The 21520-nt window shown below is 37.7% G+C and overlaps 1 protein-coding gene across 9 annotated transcripts in view; it reads right to left on the bottom strand.

The window, feature by feature from the left end:
- Positions 1-21520, bottom strand: part of KDM6A (lysine demethylase 6A) — a 181131-nt gene that overhangs the window by 93218 nt on the left and 66393 nt on the right. For all 9 annotated transcript variants that reach the window (XM_018043771.1, XM_018043764.1, XM_018043765.1 and 6 more), the window contains exons 4-5: positions 15949-15998; positions 3012-3070 (exon numbers count right to left, since the gene is read on the bottom strand). In XM_018043771.1, coding sequence (XP_017899260.1) covers positions 3012-3070; positions 15949-15998 — 109 coding nt within the window. The remainder of the gene's footprint in view (positions 1-3011; positions 3071-15948; positions 15999-21520) is intronic.

The raw sequence follows: 21520 nt of genomic DNA, 5'->3' as shown, positions 1-21520 counted from the left end.
CCCATAGTTGATAAAAGTGCTCTTAGTAATTTATTAGGTCACTATCACCAATTTCAACACACATGTTGGTTGCATGCTTTCTTCTCAAATACTTAATCTAATTAAATACCAACAGACATCATTTCCAAATATTAAATTCTACTTAAATTATAAATGTTCCAGAGCTAGACCATTCTGAGCTAACAATACAAAAAAGGCATGCCATACCTTTCTCTGCAAATATTTTTTCAACAAATGCCAAAGCACTTAAGTGTGTGTGTGGGGGTGGCTGCTCCCAGAAATTAATAGCTACCTATAAATAAAACAAACAAAAAAATCCCCACACAAATTTAGTCTTAACCTAGGAAGTTCCAATCCATTAAGGCTATACTCTAAAACTCTCACCAAGCACCTACTCCAAGCTTTCTAATTTTGTGGCTGTTCAAGTTATAATCAAGTAAGTAAAAGCACTATACTCTGAAACTCTCACCAAGCACCTACTCCAAGCTTTCTAATTTTGTGGCTGTTCAAGTTATAATCAAGTAAGTAAAAGCAAAATTGGGGGCAGTCTGTGAAAGAACATTTGATCAGGAAAACAGAAAATACACATCCATGAAGGATTAAGAGAGAGTGTGAATGACTTCCTTGGTGGTCTAGCAGTTAACAATTCACCACATCCCCGAGCAGCTAAGCCCTCACACCACAACCACTGAGCGCATGTGCCACAAGCAGAGAGCCTGTGTGCTGCAACTAAGACCCAAGCAGACAAAGTAAATAAAGAAAAACTTTACAAAAGAGACAGCAGGGTGAGATGTATTACTTCAGGGAGCAGCTAGAGCTGAAACTTAAGACAGGAGAAAATGGTAACCAGGACAGGATCAACAAAACAGCAGGCACTTAGTAATTCAGAGATTGTATCATTGTTACATAGTTTCATTAAGGCAACTGAAGGACACAGAAATCATATGCAGATAAAGAATCAAAGATACAGTTTTCCACACTACAAGCCCCCTAACTTGACATGGTCACACACTTTTTAATGCAATCCAATTTTGAACTGATGATGCTTTCACCTCACTATTAATTTTATGCTTTTATATGTGATCTACAGAGTTCACAAGTTATCACAGGTAGGTGAAAACTAACTCGTGTGAGGTATACTTGTCCATTTCTAAAAGTGTAGTGTTCCTTGCCTTGAGTTTCACCTAAATTATTTCCGGCTGGCCATAAAGATTGTACAAATACGCCCAGAAGAACAATTATAAATACTGATTAAACATAATGACCTATCAATCTTCAAACTTGCAGACAGACTACAATAGACAAAATAATTAGAGTGGGAAATCTGAGCATAAGCTTGCTTCTGCAACCAATTACATAATACTGAGTTACACACACACGCATCTCTTGTTTTCTTCATCTATAAAATTAAGGGAGAAAACTAATTAATCTCTAAGGCCATTTCTGGTTCTAAAAGTCTTCTATAAATAGGATCTTTAAGAACCTAAGAGATTTTAAAACACTCCTCATCTACTCTTGATGATACATGATACACTGCGTACAAGTTAGGAGGCTTAAATTTTAGATTGTTCTACAACAATGTATAATTTAGAAGAAAAATATTACAAAATTTCTTTATAAAGACCAATTACAGCTTTGTAAAGTTTACCATGAAAATGAATAATCTGAATGATTATAATACTCTATCCATACAGATGTTCTCTAACAATGCAGTGTTTCCATTGATAGTCAAAAACCAACAGGACCAAAACCAAAGAGGAAAGAAAAGGCATCTGGGAAAAGTGATTATGTTTGAAGTTTCCTCTTTAGGGCAATCATATCACATCATTGCCAATGCACATTAAAAGCTCTGTAATAAATATCCATGGTGCCCATCAGGTATATGACAGGGTTATAACCTTTGGTAAAAATGTTCCTCTGGACTTCCGCAGCACTCACTCAAGCTTAAAATTATGCAGACTAGAAAGGACTCTGACAAAGTTGAATAAATTTCCAAAAAAAAAAAAATCTACATAGGGCTTTACAGTTTACAAAACGTACATTATCTCATTTGATTATCAAAACTCTATTAGAGTAGAAAAGACAATTAACTGCGATGTACCTAACACACACACACGAGCAAACAGATCAAACTAAAAGTGCTGAGATAGAATACCAATCTGTCAACTATGTTCTTTCCACTAGAGAATGCTACTGTCTTGTCTGGTAAACAGAAAAACAACAAGGGGGCAAAGGCCATAGTAACAGGATCCGATATACTTTACAGTTTATAAAACCTTACATGTCTATTAATGTCTGACTCTGAAGGTGGTACCATTATTACTATTTTACAGAAGAGAGAATTGAGAGTTTAAAATCTAGTCCCTAGCTACTAGAAATTGGAAAGTAGAGTCGGACACGACTGAGCAACTTCACTTTCGCTTTTCACTTTCATGCATTGGAGAAGGAAATGGCAACCCAACTCCAGTGTTCTTGCCTGGAGAACCCCAGGAACGGGGGAGCCTCGGAGGCTGCCGTCTATGGGGTCGCACAGAGTCGGACATGACTGAAGTGACTTAGCAGCAGCAGCAGTGTATGTACATGTGCATGTGCGTTTTGGTGAAGGAGGAAGGGAAGGAGCAGTCAATATGTCTAAAAGTCTGAAAAGCAAATACTGGTCATCATACATCACTCACCCACAAACCTTGAAAACAAAGAGCACAATCATTCCCCTGTTCAAATAACCTGGGGACCACCAGGTATAATAAGTATTATAGAAATTCCAAAAGCTTTCTAATGTAAGTATTCTTTATACCAGATTCTTTTAGGAACATATACATTTTGAATTATCTAAAGTGGGTCAATATCTCTAAAGGAACAAAGTAATAATTCCAAGAGATTATTGGAAAGTGTAGGCTTATTGATATTAAAATATTTTGTATTTATTACAATACATACACACACAAACAAAAAAATGCAAACAAAAGCTATACACTAGAAACAACTGAGTTACTAGTTTCACATTAACTTACCACTGAAATGCATTGTAATGGAAGTAGACCAAACCAAGACCATATAAAAAGGCAGCATTCTGAAAAGAAAGGGAAAAAAGAGACTTTTCAGAAAAGCATTTATGTCTAATACATAAGTTATTATTATAAATTATAGTAACCATGATGTTTTAAGTTATTAACACTCTATCCTGCATTACAATATATTTACAATATATCTTTAAAACACCAAAATAGCTTAAAGAGTCAACAGACAGCACAGAATCCAATCAACTTGGACAGATCCTGTGGTTTCTTTTCAATCAAACTTGTCCTGAAGTAAAATTCTGTCAGCCAGATATAGATGGCCAATTGACATATGAAAAGATGCTCAACATCACTAATTATTAGAGAAATGCAAATCAAAACTACAATTAGGTATCACCTTACACCAGTCAGAATGCTGCTGCTGCTAAGTTGCTTCAGTCGTGTCCGACTCTGTGCGACCCCAGAGACGGCAGCCCACCAGGCTCCCCCGTCCCTGGGATTCTCCAGGCAAGAACACTGGAGTGGGTGGCCACTTCCTTCTCCAATTCATGAAAGTGAAACGTGAAAGTGAAGTCGCTCAGTCGTGTCCAACTCTTCCAGACCCCATGGACTGTAGCCTACCAGGCTCCTCCTTCCATGGGATTTTCCAGGCAAGAGTACTGGAGTGGGCCAGTCAGAATGGCCATCATTCAGTCAGTTCAGCTCAGTCGCTCAGTCAAATCTGACTCTTTGTGACCCCATGAATCGCAGCACGCCAGGCCTCCCTGTCCATCACCAACTCCCGGAGTTCACTCAAACTCACGTCCATCGAGTCGGTGATGCCATCCAGCCATCTCAGCCTCTGTCGTCCCCTTCTCCTCCTGCCCTCAATCCCTCCCAGCATCAGAGTCTTTTCCAATAAGTCAACACTTCACATGAGGTGGCCAAAGTACTGGAGTTTCAGCTTTAGTATCAGTCCTTCCAAAGAAATCCCAGGGCCGATCTCCTTTAGAATGGACTGGTTGGATCTCCTTGTAGTCCATGGGACTCTCAAGAGTCTTCTCCAACACCACAGTTCAAAAGCATCAATTCTTCAGCACTCAGTTTTCTTCACAGTCCAACTCTCACATCCATACACGACCACTGGAAAAACCATATCCTTGACTAGACAGACCTTTGTTGGCAAAGTAATGTCTCTGCTTTTGAATATGCTATCCAGGTTGGTCATAACTTTTCTTCCAAGGAGTAAGCGTCTTTTAATTTCATTAAAAAATTTATAAATAACAAATGCTGGAGATGGGGTGGAGAGATGGGAACCCTCCTACACTTCTCGTGGGAATTCAAGTTGTTGCAGCCACAATGAAAAACAGTATGGATGCCCTCAGGAAACTAAAAGTAGAATTACCATGTGATCCTGCAATCCCACTCCTGAGCATATCTATCTGGACAAAACTAATTCAACAAGATACGTGCACTTCTATGTTCACAGGAGCACTACTCACAGTAGCCAAAAGAAGGAAACAACCTAAATGCTCATGGACAGATGAGTAGATAAAGAAGATGAAGTACATATACACAATGGAATACTTCTTAACCATAAAAGTACTTCCATTTGTAGCAATATGAATGCAACTACAGATTATCATACTAAGTGAAGTCAAGTCAGAAAGACAAAGACCATTAAATCACTTATAATGTGGAACCTAAAAGATGACACAAATGAACCTATGATACAGAAACAGACTCACAGAAACAGAGAACAGACTTGTGATCGCCAACAGCGGGGGTAGAGGGACTGCAAGTGTGGGGTTAGTAGATACAAACGATTACATCCAGAATGGATGGATAATATGATCCTACTGTATAGCACAGGAACTATATTCAGTCATATTCAAAGTCCTGGGATAAACCATAACAGGAGATATTAAAAAGAATGTATGTGTGTGTATATATATATATATGTACAACTGAGTCACTTTGCTATACAGGAAAAATTAACATTGTAATTCAACTATACTTCAATTTAAAAAAAAATCTGTCGGCAGAATCCCATAGGTAAAACTAAAAGAAAAACCTATTTTTCAGGAATAAGAAAATGCTTGAACTATGCTATCTTATTCTCTCTTGCTTGTATCTCTATACTTTTTCTCTGGTTCTTTCTGACTGGATTTAATTTTATGTTCAGTGTTGCTAGGAAGGTAGTTAGAATTCAAAATAAATGCACAGTATAAACCTGTAACCTATAATTTTAGTATTAACAAAAAACCCACATGCTAAAATGACACCTAGTCACTTACATTTGGGGCTGTAAACATCAGTGATTCCTTTTGCATGCACTACAAAACAGAGATGCTTATCCAGACTCAATACAACCTCCGCCCCCCCATATAGGAAACTAGCTAGCTACTCTCTTTTTTCCAAAAAGGGCAAACAGCAAAGTACCGACTATATGTTATCCAAATTCTACATTCCAAAACTTAAAAATTTCAAACTCTTACTAACATATATCTTACTGCATTATTTTAGGTTATATTTCCTCAGAAGCACACCCTGAGACAAAAGGTTTTAGTGTAAATATTTTATTTGGGAAGTTACCCTAGAAAACACCAGTAATGGATCTGGAGAAGTAAAGCAGGGAAGGGAAGGAAGCTAATAAAGGGTGTAGTATGGATGACTATGGGCTTCCCAGGTGGCTCAGTGGTCAAGAATCCGCCTGCTAATGCAGGAGACATGGGTTTCATCCCTGGGTCAGGAAGGTCCCCTGGAGAAGAAAACGGCAACCCACTCTAGTACTCTTGCCTAGAGAATCCCATGGGCAGAGGAGCCTGGCATGCTACAGCCCATGATATCACAAAAGAGATGGATACCACTTGGTGACTAAACAACAGCCACAACATGAATGGCTATGCAGCTGTGGGCAACAGGGACTCAATCCTACTGGGAATTTCTAGGAGACAGTAAAGAACATTCTTAGAGTCATTTTGTGCTAGGTGTGAGCCAACTATAGTCCTTATCCCACAGCTGCTGTCATTCAATGACTGCAGAAAAGAACCAGTGATATTTAAAGTCCAAAGTATAATAAACACCTAGGAGACTTATTGGTATGCAGTTATTCTTTTTAATACTAAAATCTGTTCTAGGGTCATATTATATATTTCCTTTGCATTCTATGTACCCTTCTGGAAGCAATGAAAAAGTTTTAAGTATATCTTAAAATGCAATAAATATGGAAATTTAATTTCATTAGATCCTCATTACCCTCAATTCTCTGAATGAGAAAACTACATGCTACAGGGGTATTCACAAAGATCTCAGAAAACATCAGATTCAAAAGTTCATATTCAAATTTTCAAAATTTAGTTGAAAATGGTTTCAATCAGGATCACTCCTTTACCACCCCACCCTACGGCTGAAATAAAGTGAACTTTTACTAGGTATTGAGAACAATACTCAAGGGTTGAACAAGCTGAACTGATTAAAATGTACTCTCTCCCACACTCTACTTACTGTGTGTGTAGAGGGGGGAGGTATGATATTCAGAATACAAGAGTAGTTAATTCAAAATGTTCTACCCAAGAAAGTCTACATTTGAATCACAACCGTCTCCCTAGGTGGGGGTAGATGGAGGGGAAGAGACCATGGTTGAATAATAATAGAGAGCATCTATCACCAAATTAGGTAACTGCCAGAGAAGGTAGTGTGGTATGTGGTGGAAATTTGAGTTTATTGAGGAATCTTTCTGCTTTCAGTACATATCCTGCATTCTCTCAACTTTCTTTGTTCATAGTTCATCCTTCCCCCTCTAGGAAAGCTTATTGTCACCACCCGTGCCACTGTATAAATTCTATCAGTCCATCTAGATCTATTATGCCATTTTCCCTATGGAGCTTTCTTGCTTCTCCCACCTCAAGCCAGAGGTAATCTTTACAACCTCTAAATTTTGCCTTAGTACAATGTCCCTAGCATGAGACATGGTACAACAGTAAGAACTTAATTTTATGCAAAATGCTAACATCATTTCTTTTAAAAGGTTCTAATATGCTGGGCAGTGCATTAAAAAGTAGAGACATCACTTTGCCGACTAAGGTGCGTATCGTCAAAGCTATGGTTTTTCCAGTAGTCGTATGGATGTGAGAATTGGACCACCAAGAAGTATGGGCGCCAAAAACTGATGCTTTCGAATTCTGGTGTTTGAGAGTCCCCTGGATTACAAGTAGATCAAACCAGTCAATACTAAAGGAAATCAACCCTGAATATTCATTGGAGGGACTGATGCTGAAGCTCCAACACTTTGGCCACCTGATGTGAAGAGCTGACTCACTGGAAAAGACCCTGATTTTGGGAAAGACTGAAGGCAAAAGAAGTGGGCAGTAGAGATGAGATGGTGAGATACCATCACCGACATGAATTTGAACACAATTGAGGACAAGGAAGCCTAGAGAGCTACAGGCCATGGGGTCTCAAAGAGTTAGCGACTGAACAACAGCTCTTTGAGGTGGCTGAAATGAAAGAGTTAAGAGAGATTAAGAAAATTGTTAAGAGAGACAGTGGCAGACACAGTGGCAGACACAGCAACTGAATCTAGGTCTGCCTCCAGAGCTGACTCTTTTAACTACTGTATTTTTGTTATTTGTGTATTGACTAACCTCCATACCATCAGATAAAAATGTAATCACCTCTGTATACCCTCACCTAGCATGCACAGTGCTCTCCACCTAGCAGATGCCTGAAGGTTTAGCAAACTGCATCACCCAGTTCAGTATCAAGTTCAGTTCCCTGGGTGACAAGGAATTAGTATGAGGGATAGTCCCTATTAATCAGGAGCTTATACATCTCAGCAAGAAGGCAAGTCTCATTTTTCCATAATAGAAGACAATGTAATTTGAATATTTATTGAGCACCTATTATGAGTCATAATAGAGTTACTGGCACTGGGAAGACAGAGTGAACAAAACAGACAATAATTCCTACCATCAATGAATTTATAATCTAAAGACAAATGACTATGAAGTTTCATGAATAATGTATCCCAAGCTGTAACCATTTAAGAGTTAATTAAGGATTATATAATAAAGACTAGGAAAAGAGGTAGAACTTGGGTACTGTATCTTAAGGATGGTTAGGAAAGAAGGAAAAACAAGCCACCTCAGCCAGTGGTTCTAATCCACACACTTTTGGAAATAGTGCCCTGATAAAAATGTATTCCCTCCCAATGTATACTCTCATCAAAAATGCCAATAGCAGCCCCACTGAGAAACATGGGTCTAGGCAGAAGGATGACCTGAGCAAAGGTACTGATAGGAGAATGAGTTTAAATGTGATGAAGTCATTTTCCAATCTACTGTGAGAAGTTAGGGGATTCAGTTCAGTTCAGTCACTCAGTTGTGTCTGACTCTTTGTGACCCCATGAATCGCAGCATGCCAGGCCTCCCTGTCCATCACCAACTCCTGGAGTTCACTCACACTCATGTCCATCAAGTCGGTGATGCCATCCAGCCATCTCATCCTCTGGTTGTCCCCTTCTCCTCCTGCCCCCAATCCCTCTCAGCATCAGAGTCTTTTCCAATGAGTCAACTCTTTGCATGAGGTGGCCAAAGTACTGGAGTTTCAGCTTTAGCATCATTCCTTCCAAAGAACACCTAGGGCTGATCTCCTTCAAAATGGACTGGTTGGATCTCCTTGCGGTCCAGGGGACTCTCAGGAGTCTTCTCCAACACCACAGTTCAAAAGCATCAATTCTTCAGTGCTCAGCCTTCTTCACAGTCCAACTCTCACATCCATACATGACCACAGGAAAAAGCATAGCCTTGACTAGACGGACCTTAGTCAGCAAAGTAATGTCTCTGCTTTTGAATATGCTATCTAGGTTGGTCATAACTTTCCTTCCAAGGATTAAGTGTCTTAATTTCATGGCTGCAATCACCATCTGCAGTGATTTTGGAGCCCCCAAAAATAAAGTCTGACACTGTTTCCACTGTTTCCCCATCTATTTCCCATGAAGTGATGAGGAATAGCTTTCTGAGAAATGTATTATTTATTAAAAAAAACTCCTGCTTCAGTCCAAATCCTTAGAGGTTATTAGAACATCTCTATCAGGTATCAGCAAACTATGGCACATGGGACAATCCAGCCAGCCATCGATTTTTGTAAATAAAGTAGTACTGAAACATAGCTACACCCACTCATTTATTTACTTGCTGTCTATAGCTGCTTCCAGATCCAACAGTAGAGCTGAACAGTTACAACACAGAGCTATCTGGCTTATGAAATCTAAAACTGTTACTCTGCTGCCCTTTACAAAAGAAGTTTATCAACTTCTGACCTAGACTGTATTACAGTACTCATCACAATCCCAAACTAAGAAATTATAACAGTAAGATTACAATTCATTTATATTGAAGGCTTTTATACTATGTCTAAAGTTATTCTCAAGGATATGTGGTTCATTAAGTCAGCAGTTGGCAACCTCATATTAGACTCTCTTACTGCCAAATTTTCTTAAATCTGTCTATGAAATCCCATAGAAGCCACGGTCATCAATCCTCTTTTTCCTGGCTACTTCCACTGAGGAAAAGTTGGTGACATAAGAGCTCTTGCTAGTGAGATTTCTACCATGGGGTTTCTGAGAAAGCTTTTGCTTTCTTTGCATAAAGAACAGAAGGTTTCTGCTTTCTTCTCCTTCCACCTGTTAATATGTCATGGTCACCAGAGTGAGGAAGATATTAACAGTCAATCAAACAGGGTACTCGCCACCTGTTGAATGTACTACAAATACCTAAAACTCTATGAATCTTACATTGTATGGGAGACTCTGAAGCCACAATGACAGCAATCTCAGTTAACCAAGCCAAAAAGTAATCCTACTTTTCCTCTCTTACCTCCTCCCCACCAATAAGCCAATTTCATCCTTTTCACAAAGTTCATTTTACAATCTCAAAGCTTTTGAATCTATCCCCTTCTCCACTTTTACTGCCTTTCTCTAGGTAATTTAGGACTTTGTCTACTTGGCCTGTTTCAACATTTTCCTAACTCAGCTCCCAAACCTTAGCCTCCCCTTCCATACCCCTGCCCCTATCCTTTTCAACATACTTTCCACACCACTGCCAAAGAGCTTGCAAAAACTCAAACATTTTTAACTCTTATTTTAAACTCCTTTGAAGATTCCCTACAACCTAGCCTGACTATAAAGGTCTTCATTTTATGACTCTTGCTCAACTTTCCCAATCTCAGAGCCACCACTTCAACTAGGACAAATGTGACATGCAAACCTACGAATAAAATATGCTCTTACACATTTCCATGATTTTAAACACATTTGCTTCCTTTGCTGAAAAAGCCAATGCCATCATTCCTTCAACTATTTCTCAATTTGGCAAATTCCTATCCATCACACTCATCACTCATGTCTTCTTTCCACAAGTATCATCATTATCTGACACATTCCCAAGTGCAAACAGAGTTAAGCTTTTTGAAACAAGTTTCCAAATGAATACTCATGTCTATTACAGATAGGCCCTTTATCTCCTCCATTAGAAATGAGCTTGTAAAAAGGTAGAGACAGAACTCAAGACATCTTCTGATCCCTATGGTAAAGTAACAAGCATATAGAAGTTATTAGGGAAGTACTGCTGAATAAATCAATATCTTACAGCCTTAAATAACTTGTTACACATTTTCATAAAAGAATTTAATACTTCGCTCAATCAATTTATACAGAATCATTTCCTTAATATAGTCCAAACTACCTTTTGGACACCACCGTTCCTAGTTACAATAATATATAGCAAAAGAGGTTGTTAAAGCTCATTACATCAATCAGGTCCAAAGTTATAGCAACAGCGCAGAAGTTCTGCTTCCATGAAACTAATACAACATTGTAAATCAACTATACTCCCCGCCCCCCCCCCAAAAAAAACAAAAACAAAAAACTCTGCTTCCAAAATCTAGGCATAGTATTGTATAGTGATCATGAAATCAGGCTAGAGTGGCCATCACTCTAGCCACTTGTCACATCACTCTAGCCGCTTGGCTTGTCACTACTGACTCACAAAACAAGTAAACTGAGTCATAATTTCATAGGGTTATTTTGAGGAATTAAGATCATACATGTAAAATACTCAAAATAACAACCTGACACTTGGGATACTTGTGAGAAGTAAGGGAGGCAATGTATCTATCACCAACAACAAAACATATCTAGTACATGGTAATTGGTCAATGGATAGAATATGATACATAAAATTCTCAGTAAGTCTCACATGCTGTAAAAAAAAAAAAAAATTACACGTGAAAGATAAGAAGATTCAAAAGCAAAAAAGAGTTGTGGACAAGACTACTCAAATCCCATGCAACATAAGCAGAGGATTTCAGGAGTAGTAAACAGAACCTGGAGACAGCCTGAACCACTCAAGCAAGCAGCTCAGCATGGTGATAGGCTGTCATGGTCGATATTAAAAATGAACAATGAAGTTGCAATGCTGGCAATCATTGAATGAGAGCAGAGCTGGCAGGTGCTGAAATGATGAAAAGAGCTACGGATGTGCCTTTCTGAGGAAGAGCCCTGGATAAAGATACTTGTGTTTAATTTTTTTAAAATCTAGACTACAGAACTCCTGCTACGAGTGCAGCAGTCAAGCGGAGAGTTTTTCTCTTTCCTACTTAAGTTTATACTTACACTCACCATTATCCAGGGAAAAATTTTAAGTGAAACAAGGTTTTCACAGCATACAGACATAATTCCCTTATTTACCAATAATAGGAATTAATTTCTATTATTAATATAGTCTATTTTGCAACAACATTGTTTGCAGTCCTATTATCATGATCAGACAAAATAAGCCATTTCTCAGGCTCTCTTGCAGCTGAAAGTTTTCAAATTACTACATTCTCGTAAGTGAGATATGTATGAAGGGATGTGTAAAATCTCATGATTCCCTTCAAAGAAAGGGCTGTTGCACTCTGCTTTCTCTTCCTCTGACCAGGTCCTTGGAATGTAGAACCAGCTCCTAGGCATTAGATAAAGACAACTGAAGAAAGAAAAAATATAGACCAATTTCAATTATGAACAAAGATGCAAAGATGTTACATATTAGCAATCCCAATCCACATATAACTAACAACAATAAAAACTTCCTGCTAATTTGAATTTACTTCAGAAATGCAAAACTGATTTAAGGAGAAAAAACATTAAATTATCTCAAAGGATACTGGAAAAGTATTTTCATACAAAAGAAAAATGCTGACTTTCAACCAAAAATTTATTAGAGTAAGGATGTTCATTTCCATTCTTAGATTGTTATTTACTAAAAAGAAAAAAAAGAACTTAAAGTAATCATACTTCGAACATTTAAAGTAATGTAAATTACACCTCAAAAGAGCTGGAAAGAAAAATCAGCTATTTTTGCGGAGTTAATTAGTTTATATGGAAAAACAAGCAACAAAGAAAGGACAGTCAGGGAAATCCTAAAAACAACAATGGGGAAAGCATGCTGTAGCAGTACCATATACATACTGTATATGTAGTATAAACATGGGCTTCCCTGGTGGCTCAGATGGTAAAGAATCTGCCTGTAATGTGGGAGACCTGGATTCAATTCCTGGGTTGGGAAGATCCCATGGAGGAGGACATGGCAACTCACTCCAGTATTCTTTCCCCACAGACAGGGGAGCCTGGTGGGCTACAGTCCATTGGGTTGCAAAAAGTCGGACACAACTGAGCAACTAAGCACAGCATAAACATATTGCAAAACCTCTATAAGTAAAATAGTATAGTATTAATTCATGCACAGACTAATGAAATAGACCAGAGAAACTATAAACAGACAAATCTGCATATGAAAATTTACCATACAACTAAGGCAACATCTCAAATTAGTAGGGAAAAGATGAATTTTTTAAAACAATATATTGTATTGAGATAATTAAACATAGGAAAAGAATAAACTTAGATGTTCCTCACACTACAAATTAGGGATAAATCCCAAATGGATCAAGACTTAAATTAAAAACCCAAAACCATTCAAGTACTAAAAGAAAATGTAGGTGATCTGTTTAACATCTGGAAGTAAGAAAAAACCATCTTATGATTCAAGATGCGGATGCAATTTAGGAAATACTGAAAACTTTGACTAGATAGAAATAACTTCTGCATGGGCAAAAACAAATACAAAAGCAAATTAAAACAAGAGGAAAACTGCAACTTTTATCACAGATAAAGGATAAATATGCATCATACATAAAATATAGCTATATAAAACAGAAAGAAAACAATAGTCCAACTGAAAAACTGGGAAGAGAGATGAACAAATATTTTAAAGAAAATACGACTGGTCTTTAAACTTCAATTAAAAATTCAATTAAGAAAATGCAAGTTAAAACGACTAGAGATATGATTTCTCATTCATCAGATTTCACAAAAAGTCTGACATAGATTTTCTTAGTTAAGACCAAGGAAAAACAAGAGACCCGAAATGAGTGGCTCACACAGTGTGTACCACTCACTAAGTTCACAGCAATCCCACTTATACCAAAGAACCACAACAAAAAGACAAAAAGAAACTTGAACTATTTATTGCAGTACTATCTGTACTAAAGAAACTGACTGAATAAACAATGGAAGAAATCACCATGACATGAGATCAGGCAAAGGTGTCTTAGCTACAAAACCAAAAACACAAGCAATGAAAGAAACAGTTGAAGAACTGGATATCATCACAATTCTTACAACACACTAATTTAAAAAAATGTAAACTTTAGCAAAGGGTTTAAATAGGCATTTCACCAAACAATATATACAAATAGCTAATGTGGTCGTTAAACAATGCTCAACATCAGTCATTAGGAAAATGCAAATAAAAACTATAAGAAGATACTATTCCATATCCACTACAAGGGCTACACTCAAAAGCTGGACAGTTTCTAGTGTTGATGAGGATATGGAGAAACCAAAACCCTCAAACATTGTCAGTGATAATGTTAAATGTTACAGCTACTCTAGAAAACAATTCTGGCAGTTTCTCAAAATATTAAACATAGATTTATTTATAACATGGCAATTCTATTCCTGATTATTTACCAAAGAGAACTGAAACTATATGTCCACACAAAAATTCATATACAGATATTCACAGGGGCAGTATTCACAACAGTCAAAAAATGGAGACAACTAAAATGCTAAACTGATGAATAAAAAATATGTGGTATAGTCACACAATGGAGTATTAATAGATAATAAAAAGGAATGAAATATTAATACATGCTACACAAAGATCAATCTTAAAAATATATATGCTTAGTAAAAGAAGTCAGTTACAAAAGACTGCATATTATGATTCCATTCATATGAAAATACCCAGAAAATACAAATACATACAAAGAGAAAGTAGGTTAGTGTTTGCCAGGGATTGGGCATGAGGTTTCGTTATGGTGAGATGGACAAGTCCTAAAATAACTTTGGTTATGGCTGTACAACTCTGGAAATTTACTAAAAGACACTGAATCGCAAAATTAAAGCAGGTGAATTTTGCAGTATTTAATTATACTTTAATAAGCTTTAAAAAGACTAGAAAAGATATTGTCAATACGTTTTTTTAAATTATCAAAATATACTGTTAAAACCTCTACACATCAAAAACAAAGATAAATTAGGCAACATTAAAAAAAAATCCACCTTAAAAATCTGAAATGGAAATTCAGATGAAGAAACCCCACTGATCAGTAAGCTTATACTTAAAAGTAAATATGATATGAAAGATTCATCTGTCCAGGTACTGCTTAAACTAAGAAAATTTATTATTTCATTGCTGTGTGCAGTTCTTCATTTAGGTATCAGGGGTCTGGGACAGGGGGACACATGTACACCCGTGGCTGATTCATGTTAATGTATGGCAAAACCCACCACAATAGTGTAAAGTAATTAGCCTCCAATTAAAATAAATAAAGTTTTTTTTAAATGGTTAGCTTCAGTTGTTCTCAGAGCTCCAATTACAGACTATAGCAATAAAGATTTTCATTTTGCCTTCCCTTTTCAACCTAATACACCCATCTTCAAACTTCTTTTCTACCTAAGTACTAACTTAAGAAAACCAAAGAATCATTTGTTGCTATTTGGTTTTGCTGGCTTTAACTTCCACACTTTGGATCATCTTTGGCCAATAAATTAATTCAGAATAAACTAATTCTTTCAATACAAGGTAATCAAAATCACTGCAGATGGTGACTGCAGCCATGAAATTAAAAGACACTTGCTCCCTGGAAGAAAAGCTATGACTAACCTAGACAGCATATTAAAAAGCAGAGACACTATTTGCAGTCAAAGGTCTGTCTAGTCAAAGCTATGGTTTTTCCAGTAGTCATGTATGGATGTGAGAGTTGGACTATAAAGAAAGCTGAGCACTGAAGAATGGATGCTATTGAACTGTGGTGCTGGAGAAGACTCTTGAGAGTCCCTTGGACTGCAAGGAGATCCAACCAGCCCATCCTAAAGGCAATCAGTTCTGAATGTTCACTGGAAGGACTCATGCTGAAGCTGAAGCTCCAATACTTTGGCCACCTGATGAGAAGAACTCCCTGGAAAAGACCCTGATGCTGGGAAAGACTGAAAGTGAGAGGAGAAGGGGACGACAGAGGATGATTTGGTTGGATGGCATCACCGACTCAATGGACATGAGTTTGAGCAAGCTCCAGGAGTTGGTGAAGGACAGGAAAGCCTGGCGTGCTGCAGTCCATGGGGTCACAGAGTTGGACACGACTGAGCAACTGAACTGAATCATATAAGACAGAGCAAATCAAAAACACTCATTTCTCTTTTTCCAATCCCTTTTCCCTAGAATAGTTTCAATTAACAAAACAAAAAAGCAAGAGCACAATTTGTTTTGAGTATAACCAGCAGTGATCTGCCAGAGAAGAGAAGGGGAGCGAAGAGAAGGGTAGGGGCATGCAAATGTGCACTAACCTTCCAGTAGTCAGATTGTAAACTGTAGTACCTCTGGTATGCAGATAATGCTGAAAGAGAGAAAATAAGCATGAGTCACAATCCTGTTCCATTTCAAAATCAATTAATACAAGTTTCAAGAAACATTAAAACAAAACTCCCACCATAGCCACCTCTGAGCAGACATTGATATTTAAAAGCAAACAATTTAGAACTCAGGGGCATCGCTACTCATAGTCAGACAAGGTAACAAATGTCCAATATACAGGAGTTCAAGGACGTAAAACCATGGTCACGTTTCTTGAACAGAATCCAAGCAACCTCTTGAATCAACCCGACCTTCCTCAGAGACTAAATCTGATAAATGGATTAATATTCTAGAATGTGATGAGTCATTTGTTCGAACAAGTGATCTTACTTCCATAAGTGACTTAAGAGCTCAACCACCTCAAAGAGCAAAGGAACTACAGTTGACTACTGAACAACACAGAGGATAAGGGGCACTGACCTCTGCACAGGAGAAAAGCTTCGTATAACTTATAGTCGACCCTCTGTATTTGCAGCTCTGCATCCTTCAATTTAACCAACCACAGATCATGTAGTACCTGTAGTATTTACTACTGAAAAATTTTCAAGTGTTAAGTGGACCTGTGAAGTTCAAACCCCTGTGTTCAAGGGTCGACTGTATTCCTTTTGTGCTGTTCCCTTTCATATTATCAACAAAAAATCCAGTCCACAATTACCTTACTCTAAACTCCAACTCAATTCCAAAATAGGGCATCTCATACCCCTAAATCCATCTCAAGGTGTAACAGGCTCTGGAAACAATTACAGTACAGTTGTCCTTTGGTAGCTGCAGTGAATTAGTCCCAGGACCACCAAAGATACCAAAATTCACTGTGATCAAATCCCATAGTCGGCCTTGCATGTGCAGACTCCACATCCACAAGTCATAAACACAGTAGTGCATATATGTACTGAAAAAACCTCTCATGTAAGTGGACTTGCACAGCTCAAACCCATGCTGTTGAATGGTCAACTGCAGCTCTTATCAATCCAAAAACTCAGCGTGAAGTGAAAGTTGCTCAGTCGTGTCGGACTCTGTGACCCCATGCTATGGGATTCTCCAGGCTAGAATACTGGAGTGGGTAGCCATTCCCTTCTCCAGGGGACCTTCTCAACCCCAGGAATCAAACTCAGGTCTCCCGCATTGCAGGCAGACTTTTTTACCAGCTGAGCCACCAGGGCAGACCAGTGAGGAGGAGGTAAAGTTATACATGCACATTAGAACTGAGAGAGAGACCTTTTTATAAAAAACTCATGAGCAGTAAGTCATGGGGATGTGATGTACAGCAAGATGACTATAATTAATAATACTATATTGCATATTTGTAGCTACTCTGAGTGAATCTTAAAAGCTTTCATCACAAGGGGAGAAAATTGTCACTGTATATGGTGACAAATGTTAACAAGACTTCCTATGATCATTCCACAGTATATGCAAATACCAAATCATGTTATACACCTGAAACTCAGTTATATATTAATTATACCTCAATCTTCAAAAAGAATTAACATTTTCAAATAAAATTTTCAACAAGTGCAATAATTTTGTGTGTGTATATGGCGGGGGGGGGGTGGTGGTAGGGGGGCGGGCGGGGAGAGGAGTTTGGAACAGAGAAAGGTTTATTGCAGGGCCAAGTAAGAACAGGGCAGTTCATGCTCAAAAGACCTGAACTCCCTGCCTTTTCTTGTTGTTGTTGTTGTTTTTAATTGAAGGATAATTGCTTTACAATAGTTTCTGCTATGTAACAATATGAACCAGCTGTAAGTATACATATATCACTCCCTACCGTCTTGGGCCTCCCTCCTACCTGTCCCCCACATCCCTCTTAGGTCACCACAAAGTAAGAAAGATTTCCAACAAGTGTAATAAAATTCTTTACTGATAAAAATGGGGTGGGTAGAAATTAATATTATCTGAAATCCCAAGTATGTTTTCATACTGTTTATCAATAAGCTGCCAAAATGAATACCATATAGAGAACTTTCTGAGTATGTACCAATTACAGAAGCATCACCACAAATCATCATCACATATTTGAACAAATAACTTATTTCAATAATGTTCATCTTTTTTGCACAAAGATGATGCCAACCAACCACTGAAAAGACATTTAGATTGTAATTTTTCCAGCTTTGAGGAAGAGTTGATTTCAAGCCATCTTCTGTTTTCTAGTTCTTCATACAGGAGTGTAGGTAGCTCATAAAGATCAATGATTAACTGTTTTCTAAAAAGAAAAGCAAACCAACTTATCAGGCTAGACAGAGGAGTCAAACAAGGTTTGCCTGGTTTCATAGAGGACAATTATGGAAAAGGTGTTTTCTCTACTAGATGTGAACAAGGAAGCATGTGTCACCAACTGCCACCGCAAGGGAAACTGGTCTTAAGGTGAAGCCCATAGAGGATAGCAGTAAGATGGAAAGTACCTGGATGCTTCTAGACTTTGAACTATGTCCCGTGCACAACTTGCCTATGAACTTTCAACTTCATATGTGAGGGAATGAATCGCCCTACTGTTTAAGCTAGAATCAAGTCTTCAATATTTTTGCCTAAAAACATTCTAATCAGGAGAAGTCAAGGTCCCTGACAATTTTGTGCAGTCACCATATCAAACCTGGACTGCCCCTTTAATAGGAATTTCAACAAACTTGGAGGATATGTTTCCAATAATCTGAGTAACAATATATATTACATGATTTCATAAAATACCCATTTTTTAGAATTTGAAGAGCCCTCACAAAAACAGTACGATGTCCTCCAAAGTAGCTAAAAGTGAAGTATAAGAAGCCCCTGTGATTACCAATTGGGAGATGATGAACTGAAAAATAAATACAAGCCCTCAAGTTCAAAGTAACAAACGTAAATGCTCCAAACTGCAAGTACAGATTTATAAGGAAGACACTTCTTCAATGAACATTTGTTATCTTTCCATTCACTTACACAGTTTTCAACCATTAGGGGGTGTGTGTGTGGGTATGTGTGTGTGTATAAGCACTATGTTCAGTCTCTCAGTCATGTCCGACTCTATGCGACCCCATAGACTGTAGCCCCCAGGCTACTCTGTCCACGCAATTTTCCAGGCAAGAATACTGAAGTGGGTTGTCATTTCCTACTCCAGAGGATCTTGGCAGGTGGATTCTTTACTACTAGTGCTACCTGGGAAGCCCCCTCAACAATTATACATCGCTCCAGTAGGCCTAGGATCCTATTTTAAGAAAAGACTTAAACATATTAAACACGTTTCCTAATCCAAACAAATCATTAAAACTTTACAAGCACCCATCACCAGTCTCTCTAGCGCAATTCTTTTAACCAAAGCACAATCCTTATTTCTAATCTTTAAGTCAGCTACCTATCATGAAAATAAATTCCTACTACACTATAACTAGATTTTCCTGAACTCCTTAATAGAAAATGAGGGAAATTATTTATTTGAACATCCTTATACTGCAAGGAGATCCAACCAGTCCATTCTGAAGGAGATCAGTCCTGGGTGTTCTTTGGAAAGAATGATGCTAAAGCTGAAGCTCCAGTACTTTGGCCACCTCATGCGAAGAGTTGACTCACTGGAAAAGACTCTGATGCTGGGAGGGATTGGGGGCAGGAGGAGAAGGGGATGACAGAGAATGAGATGGCTGGATGGCATCACTGACTCGATGGACGTGAGTCTGAGTGGACTCCGGGAGTTGGTGATTGACAGGGAGGCCTGGCATGCTGTGATTCATGGGGTCACAAATAGTCAAGACACGACTGAGCGACTGAACTGAACTGATATTGCTTAAAAACCAGTTTCAGGACTGTAGCATGTCTAACAGCTTTTCCTTCCCTAAACCACCTAATCTTCACTTTGTGATTCTAAGTTATTTATTGGCTTAAGAAATCCTCATTCATAACACTAGGAAATCTTAACAGTACCATAGGCAAGACTGCCATTTTCTTCTGCCACTTAACCAAGAATGGTGTCCTCAAACATATTAATTTCAACTCTCTATCAACCAATTTCCAAAGCTCAGATCTTTTTAATCCTCGAAATCAAGTTCATTTATAGACTTAAAATTACTTTTTAAAAATAATTTTGAATTTTATTTTTAAATAAGTCCATATTTAGTCTCTGTAGATTATTTAAAAGGGGAAAAATATAATGAACTTAAATTATTATAGAAAACTGGCAAAATTTAACAAAGGAACTGGGTCTTTAAAAAGTAAATGCAAAAGAAAACAAAAAGAAAAAAATAAACACAAATGAGAAGTTAAATTTAACTTTTACAACTTAACGGTTCTGTAATCTTTCTCACTCTCTTTTATTTTGTCCTTTACTTCATAAAAACAGAAGGAAGAGTGGAATCAAGGAAATTGTCAAGGATAAAAGAATCACCTACACAGTTGGGAGAAGTGCTACACACACTCATCTGTCCTTTAACTTCAAAATTGTGCTATACCATTTTTATGTATGAAAATGATGAAATTAAACAGTAACAATAATACTCTGTAGTGTTAAGAAAAATACTCAACAGTGGCAAGAATTCAAGAAAATAAGCAGTTTTATTATTCTACTGGTACTATAAGTATAAATTGGCAAAAATTTTTGTAGCATAATTTAGCACTATCCATCAAAACTCTGTGTGTATCTGTGTGTATGTGTGTATATATATATATACACACATGCTTTCACTCAGTAAAATTTACCACTTCAAGCTATCCTTCTAAGAATGCAAACACAGATCTGTGCAAAAAGTTAGTTACAAGGACAGACAACACAATGAGTATATAGTCTACATGTTCAATAGGGAACTGTTCTACCTATATGATAGAATACTATGCAGGGAACTGAAATGTAAATTACAAAGCATGTTTTTAAGACAGAGATTAACCTGATACTATGCTAAAGTTGCAGCATTTAGTTCAACTTTAAATATTGAAAGCTTACTGTTAATAGAAAAACCTCTAAAGATTTACATCAAAAATGTTTTTTAGGACTTCCCTGGTGGTCCAGTGGTTGGGAGTTCAGCTGCCAATGCAAAGGACAGGGGTTTTATTCCTGGTCCAGGAGGATTCCACATGCTGCAGAGCAACTAGGCCTGCGCCTCACAACTATTGAGCCTATGCTCTGCAACAAGAGTAGCCACCACAATGAGAAGCCTGTGCACTGCAACTAGAGAAAGCCTGTGCGCAGCAACGACGACCCAGTGCAGCCAAAATAAATAAATAAAAATTTAAATTTCTTTTTTAAAAAATTTGCCTTGGCAGTTCTCTGGCAACCCAATGCTGAGGACTCCATGCTTCCATTGCAGGGGGCACAGGTTCAACTGCTGGTTCAGGAACTAAGATCCCACATGCAACATGGCGTGGCAAAAAAAAAAAAAAAAAAAGCCTATAGTAGTGTGACCAAAAAAAAAAAAAAAATTGCCTCTAAATGATAAAATATAAATGAGCCATTAAGGCATTCCTATAATATTTCTTAACTATTCTTAGGTAGCTTGCACCAAGCTAGATGCAGTGAAATACATGTAACAAAACACATGGTTCCTG

Source organism: Capra hircus, assembly GCF_001704415.2.
Source record: "Capra hircus breed San Clemente chromosome X unlocalized genomic scaffold, ASM170441v1, whole genome shotgun sequence".
NCBI lineage: Eukaryota > Metazoa > Chordata > Mammalia > Artiodactyla > Bovidae > Capra > Capra hircus.
Note: the sequence above shows the minus strand (reverse complement) of the source record. Positions and strands in the feature narration are given on the sequence as shown.